The 10,812-nt window shown below is 39.3% G+C and overlaps 1 protein-coding gene across 1 annotated transcript; it reads right to left on the reverse strand.

The window, feature by feature from the left end:
- Positions 1-654: 654 nt before the first annotated feature.
- Positions 655-7,388, reverse strand: LOC117331519. Its single transcript, XM_033890261.1, has 2 exons — positions 7,141-7,388; positions 655-2,900 (listed from the first exon to the last, which is right to left on the reverse strand). The coding sequence occupies exon 2, from the start codon at positions 2,864-2,866 to the stop codon at positions 1,505-1,507; it is 1,362 nt and encodes a 453-aa protein (XP_033746152.1). The 5' UTR covers positions 2,867-2,900; positions 7,141-7,388; the 3' UTR covers positions 655-1,504.
- Positions 7,389-10,812: the final 3,424 nt, after the last annotated feature.

The following is a 10,812-nucleotide window of genomic DNA, read 5'->3' on the forward strand; positions in this document are numbered from 1 at the left end:
ACATATTGTATTCGGAAAGACAGTGCGGTTAAGGTATATTACATATTGTATTCAGAAAGACAGTGCGGTTAGGTATATTACATATTGTATTCAGAAAGACAGTGCGGTAAGGTATATTACATATTGTATTCAGAAAGACAGTGCGGTTAGGTATATTACATATTGTATTCAGAAAGACAGTGCGGTTAGGTATATTACATATTGTATTCAGAAAGACAGTGCGGTTAGGTATATTACATATTGTATTCGGAGAGACAGTGCGGTTAGGTATATTACATATTGTATTCAGAAAGACAGTGCGGTTAGGTATATTACATGTTGTATTCAGAAAGACAGTGCGGTTAGGTATATTACATATTGTATTCAGAAAAACAGTGCGGTAAGGTATATTACATATTGTATTCAGAAAGACAGTGCGGTTAGGTATATTACATATTGTAGTCAGAAAGACAGTGCGGTTAGGTATATTACATGTTGTATTCGGAAAGACAGTGCAGTGAGGTATATTATAAAACGTTTATGAAAAGACAGAGTTTTAAGTATATAACCTAGTATGTACCGAAAGACATTTCTTTTAAGTATATTAAGAAAGTGGATAGTGAAAGACTACCTGCTAAAGTTACATGACGAAAAAACAAACAGTAAAAGCAAAAATTGGTTTCACAGTGATTTATTATTACATTTAACAATATCACATACAACGAGAGATTTCACATTATTTCCAACATTATAACTTCTAATATTTAAATTACAAAAATAACGATATCAAACATAAACATGTGTGATAAAAAATAATAGACTTCTATTAATGCTAATAAATTATGCACTGAACATACTGTTTATCATTAGTTAGGAGGGAGTACATGAACATAAAAAAACGTAACTATCAACAGACAAGTTGGCCATGAATATAAGACTGTTTGACTTGAGGACCTCTAATTGCATGCGAAAAAGGAAACAAAATAAACATTCACTGAGAGATCCCAGAGGGATCTTGGCGCCTGTTTACCTATATGTCAATAATGACGATAACAAACTTCGCTTGTTAAAACTCAAGCTGGTCCCGTTTGCCATTTTGTTTTCCGACCAGTCTCAAAATTAAATACGCATGACGAGGGGTCCAGGGGAATCTACATAAAATGAGGAAAAATCCAGGAAATGATTCCTGAGAAATAAGGATAACAAGTTTTGTCTAAATTCAAGAATGTTATCTGTCGGCCATTTTGTTTTCCTGTTCAGTCTTAAAATTCCCATGCATAACTAGGGACGAAAGGCAATTTGTATACATTTAAACAAAAATCGGTATGAATAAGTTCCATGACAGAAGAACTGCTATAACCAAAAAAAACATCTGTCAAATCCACGATCGCTGTCTGATGACCATTTTGTTTGATGAATCAATCAAAACTTCTGGTTAAATAGTTATTTCTACCAAGCAAAAGACACAACATTCATTGTTCTGATAAGGGTCCTACAGTTGACACAAACATGATCCTCTATTGTTTTAGGTATGTCTTTTGCACCAGTTCGCAAACGTTTTACAGTTGTGACTTGCTATGTTGTATCGCCTTGCTCCTATCTGTCCCTTTGCCCTTCTCAATACCTCTTCATTCGAAAAACATTCGTTTTTCTTGTGTGTCACCAAATACAGTGGTTTTTCAAACGGCAACCACTCGTCTACAACCCCGTATTTGTATGTGTTTCGAACTACCCTGATTTTCGTATGACTGTCGTGCTCAATCAGAATACCATGACAACGTGGATGTAAAGCCCATCTCGTCATGACCACGTGATCGCCTGGTACCAGTTCGGTGATTTTGTCTACTGCTCGGTCATCCGTCTTGAGACAGTTGGCTATTGCCCTTCCGACCCAGCATCCGAGTAATGTGCCTCCAACCTTTCCTACAGTCATACCAACGATTCCTCCACATGCGCCTGCAAGTAAACAGGGTATCATGGGTCCGGTTACCGTAAAGGATACACCGATAATGACTCCTACAATCGTAAAAGCCACGGTGACCACACCGTCAACAATGCGCCTGATGGCGATTTTCGCGTATTCGTTCCGGGACAAGTTGCCATTTCTTCGTTCTCTGTATGCCTTTATAACATCCCAAGCAAGAATGATACCTTCAAGGACTATCACAACCACTGGACCCACACAGCCTGCAGCGACTCTGGCCAGTGTGCAAAAGCCTGTAATTGCCGTTCGGACTGTCATGACGGTAAAGTGTACCAGCCATTCCCAAGTCTTAGCGACCAACCAGATGTACTGATGGCTCTTGCTGATACCCGTTTTGCAAAAAGTGGCGAAAGATTCACAGTTGTCATCGAATATATGAAAACCTGTTTGACTTAGCCTCGATCTTGCTCTGGCTATCACGAGATGTGGAGGGTTGGAGAGTTGTATGTCCGAAGTGTACTGAATCCTGTACAGGTCGCCGTATTCCTTAGATACATCTATTTGCTGCTGTATGACACTAACACTGCCGTTCTCGCTCTGCCAGTTGATCACCTCCAACGTGCTGTCCTCGGCATTGACCTCAATCACGATACAGTGATGCCATATGACATAAGGGCGATGGAATGCGATATGGTCGCCGACCACGAGTTGGTTAATATCAGTTACCCGGCTACGAGAGCTCTGTACCAATAGGACATTGTTTTCATGTAACTCGTGGCGAGACACATCCCTGAATCTATACATCCTAAGACGTGGTACTCTCGGACCATCTTCGGCAGAGTCTGGATTGGCAGTGTTGTCAGATAGCCATTCTGTGTTACAACATCTACAGAATATCCCAAATGGTTGGTAGTAAAGGAAACGTTTTGGATGGCGGTTTCCACAGGAACACTCGATTGTCATTCTATGTGTGTTTTATCTCCAATCTCTGTCAGCTCTGAAAACAAAAAAAAATACATGTACAACTATTGCTCGCAATGTTTTAAAGGAAATGTCGAATTCGCTTATATAGCCGTTTATATTACGGGAAACAATTTCTAATTCTATAGATATGAAACTTTGCTAATAGAAGTTGAGTATTGAGATAGTTTAGCTCTTGTTCCTTGGGTAACTTACCTAATATTACATCAACAATTTGTAGTTGTATATTTCTGGTTAATTTATTGAACAGACGTAGCTTAAAATCATCTCAGAAGATTTCAACTATTCTGCATTCCCAAATCAAGTGTGTAATTGTTTCTATGTGACAGTTGCAAAAAGTGCATAGGTTAGAGTCTTTTAGGTTTATCATATGTATACATTTATTGGTACTTATCATTCTGTGATTTATACTGTATTGGAACCATCGGCGCTAAGTCTATAGTGGATTTAAATGGAATCATATTATTTTTTCCCAGTATGACGTGTCTTTCACCAAATCCAGTTCTTGGGACGACCATTTAGTTATATATTTGTTGCTTGTTTATATATTTAAGCCTCTGTTTGTTTGTTATTTCATCACGGTATACATGTAGCTCAATCTAATTAAAATTACACTTGTAATTTCCGTACTGCAATACTATACTTGTATTGCAGTGTATAGTAGAGGAACGGAAATTACAAGTCTTATTTTAATTAGATTGACATGTAGCTGTTTGTATTTATATTAAGTTTATACGTAATAGATGAGTAAGTGTATAAACACTTGACACACTCTTACATGACGTTTATACAATAATACATAATTGGTTCTCCTTCCCCCGTGAATACGTCCGACCAAATGCGGACTAAAACATTTCCTTCATACAGAAGGAAAAGGATTTTAACCAATTTATGTGACCTCTCCCCTGTTTGGCCCATCATGATCGGGCCCCTTGATGGCCCGGCCCAACGTTTAAGGGTGCAAGGATGTAAGGCTGACGGACGACGGACGCTGCGCCAGGGTATAAGCTACTCGGTCCTTCGGACCTGATGAACTAAAAACAGCACAATAAAATGAAAAAAGAAAAGTAAGGACACAATAAATACTTCAGAAGTACAATATGGTGGTGAGAGAAAGTTGAGCCTTCATAGATACAAAAGAAACCCCAATCCTCAATTGTATTATTTGTGTACCTTATATTTGGATAGTTCACTAATTAGACAGTCTAAGATAGAAATGTCATTTTTGCATTGTTAATGATGCTCTTTGGAGGCAGATATATATATATATTTCTCTCGGTACGACTACGACAGGAAATTCAAATCTATATCTTCGGATCACCAACACATAGTGTATATGATACATTGTGCTAATAAATAGATATATAACATAGTAACACAAAAACGAAGGCCTCGAACTCACGATCTACGGCACCCAATCGCCTAGCCAGAAATACCCGCAGCTTGTACCGCTGCGCCACATCGGCGTTCTTAAGAAAAAACGTTTCAATGGCGCAATGATGGTCGACCCGATACCCTGACATGATCATTGTGGAAGTCGTATATTTATATATTATATATATATGGTCTAGTAAGTAATAACGACGGTATAATCCAATATAGGTACTGGATCCTAACAAACAGATGTTGGATGCGTGTATACTGTATGACGGTGCGACGCTTTTCATTGTATTACTTACACTGCGGGTTCTTAGTTTTGTATTAACGCAAAACTCATTATTTAGGCAATCCTGGAAACGCAGAAATCATTAACCTAATTAATTTTCACGGAAACAATAATCGAGCGTTGATACGCGGGAACCCATCTTTAACAATAAGAACATATATTTGTTGTTTACCTGATAAAAGTATATAGAAAGTATGATTTATACCTGGCCATTAAGTCTACAGCTACACGAACCGTTTGTAAGAGACTGACACAACAGGACAGGGCAGTTAATCGGATAAATGTATACTGTAGTGTACGTGTGAACTCATCAATATAAACAAACACGTATACTGTAGTGTACGTGTGAATTCATCAATATAAACAAACACGTATACTGTAGTGTACGTGTGAATTCATCAATATAAACAAACACGTATACTGTAGTGTACGTGTGAATTCATCAATATAAACAAACACGTATACTGTAGTGTACGTGTGAATTCATCAATATAAACAAACACATTTAAAAACAGAAATATTTCGAATAAAAATTCGATAAAAAATATTATACCGTAAATTGTTGAAATACTGAACAAGAGGCCCAGAGGGCCTGTATCGCTCACCTGGTTTCATGAGATATGAAACAAGAGAACTATGCTTAAGTACATTTGTCACTGGTATTGCTATGTCAATATATCATAAGCATTTTATATGGACGTACATGAACATTGGTTTTATTGTAATTCTAAAAATATCAATTTAGCCAAATTGATCACTTTTAGCCCCGCCCCTCAGCCCCCCGGGGGGTCAGCCCCACCAATTGTACAATTTTGAATCTCTACCCCAAGGGGATGCTACCAGGCGAATATGAGCGATATCCATTGCTTAGTTTCAGAGAAGAAGTTGTTTATATCAATTTAGGCAAATTGACACCTTCTGGCCCGCCCCTCAGCCCCCAGGGGGGTCAGCCCCATCATTTGTACAATTTTGAATCCCTACCCCAAGGTGATGCTACCAGTCAATTATGAGAGATATCCATTGCTTAGTTTCAGAGGAGAAGTTGTTTATAACAATTTAGCCAAACTGGCCCCTTTTGGCCCCGCCCCTCAACCCCAAGGTGGTCAGCCCCATCATTTGTACAATTTTGAATCCTTACCCCAAGGGGGTGCTACCAGGCAAATATGAGCAATATCCATTGCTTGGTTTCAGAGGAGAAGTCGTTTATATCAATCAAGCCAAACAGGCCCTTTTTGGCCACGCCCCTAAGACCCCCAGGGGGTCAGCCCCACCATTTGTACAATTTTGAATTCCTACCCCAAGTAGGTGCTACCAGGCAAATATGAGAGATATCCATTGCTTAGTTTAAGAGAAGTTGTTTATATCAATTTAGCCAAATTGACCGTGTTTAGCCCCGCCCCTCAGCCCCCCGGGGGGTCAGCCCCACCATTTGTACAATTTTGAATTCCTACCCCAAGTAGGTGCTACCAGGCAAATATGAGAGATATCCATTGCTTAGTTTAAGAGAAGTCGTTTATATCAATATAGCCCAATTGACCACATTTGGCCCCGCCCCTCAGGCCCCCGGGGGGTCAGCCCCATCATTTGTACAATTTTGAATCCCCACCCCATAGTGATGCTACCAGGCAAATATGAGTGATAGCCATTGCTTGGTTTCAGAGAAGAAGTCGTTTATATCAATATAGCCCAATTGACCACATTTGGCCCCGCCCCTCAGGCCCCCAGGGGGTCAGCTCCATCATTTGTACAATTTTGAATCCCCACCCCATAGTGATGCTACCAGGCAAATATGAGCGATATCCATCACTTAGTTTCAGAGCAGAAGTCGTTTATATCAATTCTGTAAAACTGACCCCTTTTGGCCCCGCCCCTCAGACCCCAGGGGGTCAGCCCCATCATTTGTACAATTTCAAATTCCTACCCCAAGGTGATGCTACCTGTAAAATATGAGAGATATCCATTGTTAGGTTCCAGAGAAGAAGTCAATTATATGAATATAGCCAGATTGACCACATTTGGCCCCGCCCCTCAGGCCCCTGGGGGGTCAGTCCCATCATTTGTACAATTTTGAATCCCCACCCCATAATGATGCTACCAGGCAAATATGAGCGATAGCCATTGCTTGGTTTCAGAGAAGAAGTCGTTTATATCAATATAGCCAGATTGACCACATTTGGCCCCGCCCCTCAGGCCCCCGGGGGGTCAGCCCCATCATTTGTACAATTTTGAATCCCCACCCCATAGTGATGCTACCAGGCAAATATGAGTGATAGCCATTGCTTGGTTTCAGAGAAGAAGTCGTTTATATCAATAGCGCAAAAATGACCCCTTTTGGCCCCGCCCCAGAGGCCCCCAGGGGTCGGCCCCATCATTTGTACAATTTTGAGTCCCCTACCCATAGGGATGCTTCTGACCAAATTTGGTCAAATTCTGATGTGTGGTTATGAAGAAGAAGTCAATTGTTGACGGACGGACGGACGACGGACGACGGACGCAACGGTATGGCATAAGCTCACCTTGGTCCTTCGGACCAGGTGAGCTAATAAATGGAACATCAAAACAAACGTTAAACAGATAAAAATGTACTTACTTTATAAGATCCCGCCTGACTCTAAATGTTTGTAAACAAGTTTTTGCAATCACACGCCGATTGCATCACATCATAAGAGGAAGGATGCGGGTAAGCGTGTTATTACAATTACTACAGCAGTAGGCTGTAACCTCCTCTTACAGTACGTCATCCTAAGTTGATAGCTATAAATACTTATTATTCAATTTTATAAAACATTATATCACTACGGACCAAATTGAAACACTACTTCCGTAGAAAGGAAACGAGGTTCACGCACGTCCACAACCACGTACATATAAATATAACAATGAAAATTTTCACTGTGTACTATTCCACGACAATGCCAAGGTCGACTTATTATATCTTTTATTGGGAAAACCACGTTGTTCTGGGAACTATCCTTATTCCAATGGCAACACTTTCGCTTTACCGTCCCAATGCTATGCCAACACAATGTTATGTGAATAAATTTATGTGACGGTGGAAACAAAACAACAATAAAGAAAACAAAAGCGTACACTTGTAACAGGGGACAGCAAATTAGATCAGAGTTAGCATTGATGCTGACCAGTATCTGATATAGGAGTCAACTTTGATGCTCTTCGAATGTAGTAAAAGATTCAACATGGATGCTCGCCGGTATGTAGTAAAGGTGTCAACATTGATGCTCGCCGGTATGTAGTATAGGAATCAACATTGATGCTCGCCGGTATGTAGTATAGGTGTCAACATTGATGCTTGCCAGTATGTAGTATAGGAATCAATATTGATGTTCTCTAAGGAAGACAACATTGATATTGGCCAGAATGTAGTATAGGAGTCAACATTGGTGCTGGTCAGTATTTAGTAAAGGGGTCAACATTGATGTTCTCTGGTATGTAGTATAGCATTCAACATTGATACTGGCTGGTATGTAGTATAGGGGTCAATATTGATGCTGGTCGGTATGTAGTATAGGAATCAACATTGATATTTGCCAGTATGTAGTATAGGAATCAACATTGATGCTCGCCGGTATGTAGTAAAGGAGTCAACATTGATGTTCGCCGGTATGTAGTAAAGGGGTCAACATTGATGCTTGCCAGTATGTAGTATAGGAATCAACATTGATGCTCGCCGGTATGTAGTATAGGAATCAACATTGATGCTCGCCGGTATGTAGTAAAGGGGTCAACAGTGATGTTCACCGGTATGTAGTATAGGTGTCAACATTGATACTGGCCGGTATGTAGTAAAGGGGTCAACATTGATGTTCGCCGGTATGTAGTATAGGAATCAACATTGATGCTCGCCAGTATGTAGTATAGGAATCAACATTGATGTTCGCCGGTATGTAGTATAGGTGTCAACATTGATGCTCGCCGGTATGTAGTATAGGAATCAACATTGATGCTCGCCGGTATGTAGTAAAGGGGTCAACATTGATGTTCACCGGTATGTAGTATAGGTGTCAACATTGATACTGGCCGGTATGTAGTAAAGGGGTCAACATTGATGTTCGCCGGTATGTAGTATAGGAATCAACATTGATGCTCACCGGTATGTAGTATAGGAGTCAACATTGATGCTGGTCAGTATTTAGTAAAGGGGTCAACATTGATGTTCGCCGGTATGTAGTATAGGAATCAACATTGATGCTCGCCAGTATGTAGTATAGGAATCAACATTGATGTTCACCGGTATGTAGTATAGGTGTCAACATTGATGCTCGCCGGTATGTAGTAAAGGGGTCAACATTGATGTTCGCCGGTATGTAGTATAGGAATCAACATTGATGCTCGTCAGTATGTAGTATAGGGGTCAACATTGATGCTCGCCGGTATGTAGTAAAGGGGTCAACATTGATACTGGCTGGTATGTAGTATAAGAATCAACATTGATGCTCGCCGGTATGTAGTATAGGAATCAACATTGATATGGTGCGGTATAGTATAGAAATCAACATTGATGCTTGCCAGTATGTAGTATAGGAATCAATATTGATGCTCTCTAAGGAAGACAACATTGATATTGGCCAGAATGTAGTATAGGAGTCAACATTGGTGCTGGTCAGTATTTAGTAAAGGGGTCAACATTGATGTTCTCTGGTTTGTAGTATAGCATTCAACATTGATACAGGCTGGTATGTAGTATAGGGGTCAATATTGATGCTGGTCGGTATGTAGTATAGGAATCAACATTGATATTTGCCAGTATTTAGAAAAGGGGTCAACATTGAAGCTATAACCAGTGAGAAGTATAGAGTCAACATTGAAGCTATAACCAGTAAGAAGTATAGAGTCGACATTGAAGCTATAACCAGTAAGAAATATAGGGTTAACATTGAAGCTATAACCAGTAAGAAGTATAGAGTCAACATTGAAGCTGTAACCAGTAAGAAGTATAGGGTCAACATTGATGCTGGCCGGTATGTAGTATAGGAATCAACATTGATATTTGCCAGTATTTAGAAAAGGGGTCAACATTGAAGCTATAACCAGTAAGAAGTATAGAGTCAACATTGAAGCTATAACCAGTAAGAAGTATAGCGTCAACATTGAAGCTATAACCAGTAAGAAGTATAGGGTCAACATTGAAGCTATAACCAGTAAGAAATATAGTCAACATTGAAGCTATAACCAGTAAGAAGTATAGAGTCAACATTGAAGCTATAACCAGTAAGAAGTACAGGGTCAACATTGATGCTGGCCGGTATGTTGTATAGGAGTTAACATTGATGCTCTTCTGTATGAAGTTGATGAGTCAAAATTGATGCTCTCCGGTATGCAGATATGGTAACCAGTATTTACTAAGAGGCACGGTGGTTGATTTGCGGCATTTCGTTATTTCCACTTTTCATCTCGAAAAGACAAAAATTAAATATCATAACTCTTGTCGTTTTTCGTCTTTTTACCGAGAAAAGACAAAAATTAACAAACCTTAAATTTCGTCTTTTATCCCCGATAAGAAAAATCATTGTCGAAAACACAAAAATAAATGCACGCAAAATTAGTGGCTTTAATTCTCTACTTTTTGGATTCATTACTCTCGTCTTTTCTACTTTGTTGTCCTGAAAAGATGACACTTAACAAACCTTAATTTTTTACTTTTCGGCCCAAAAGGAGATTAAAATCAACAAACCACAAATCCACTTTACGACCCATAAAGATGAAAATGAACAAACCTTAAATTTTGTCTTTTCAACCCATAAAGACAAAAACTAACAAACCTTGAATTTTGCCTTTTCACACAAAAAGGCTAAAATTAACAAACAATAATTTTTCGTCTTCTTTGGGGCGAAAAGTTGATAGGAGGAAATGGCACAAATCAGCAACCACATATAGGGGTCAACATTTATGCTGATTGGTATGTAGTATACATGTAGGAGTCAACGTTGATGCTGGCCGGTATGTTTTATCAGAGACAATGTTAATTCTGGCAGTTAAGTAGGGGATAACATTAACACTGGCCGGTATATAGGGTCAATACAGATGCTGGATGTTATATAGGGAACAATATTGATTTTGGGCTGTATATAGGGATCAACATTGATGCAACTTGTTCCAGAATTTTATTTGACTGGCTTACCAGCGCTCATACAAACAATTCCTCATATACAATATTATCAACATTCTATTATGATAATACTCTAAACATACCAGTGTCATTCGTGATTATAGCATAATATTTGAATAGGCATACCACTGTAAA

Source organism: Pecten maximus, chromosome 7 (assembly GCF_902652985.1).
Source record: "Pecten maximus chromosome 7, xPecMax1.1, whole genome shotgun sequence".
In the NCBI taxonomy this organism is placed as follows: Eukaryota; Metazoa; Mollusca; class Bivalvia; order Pectinida; family Pectinidae; genus Pecten; species Pecten maximus.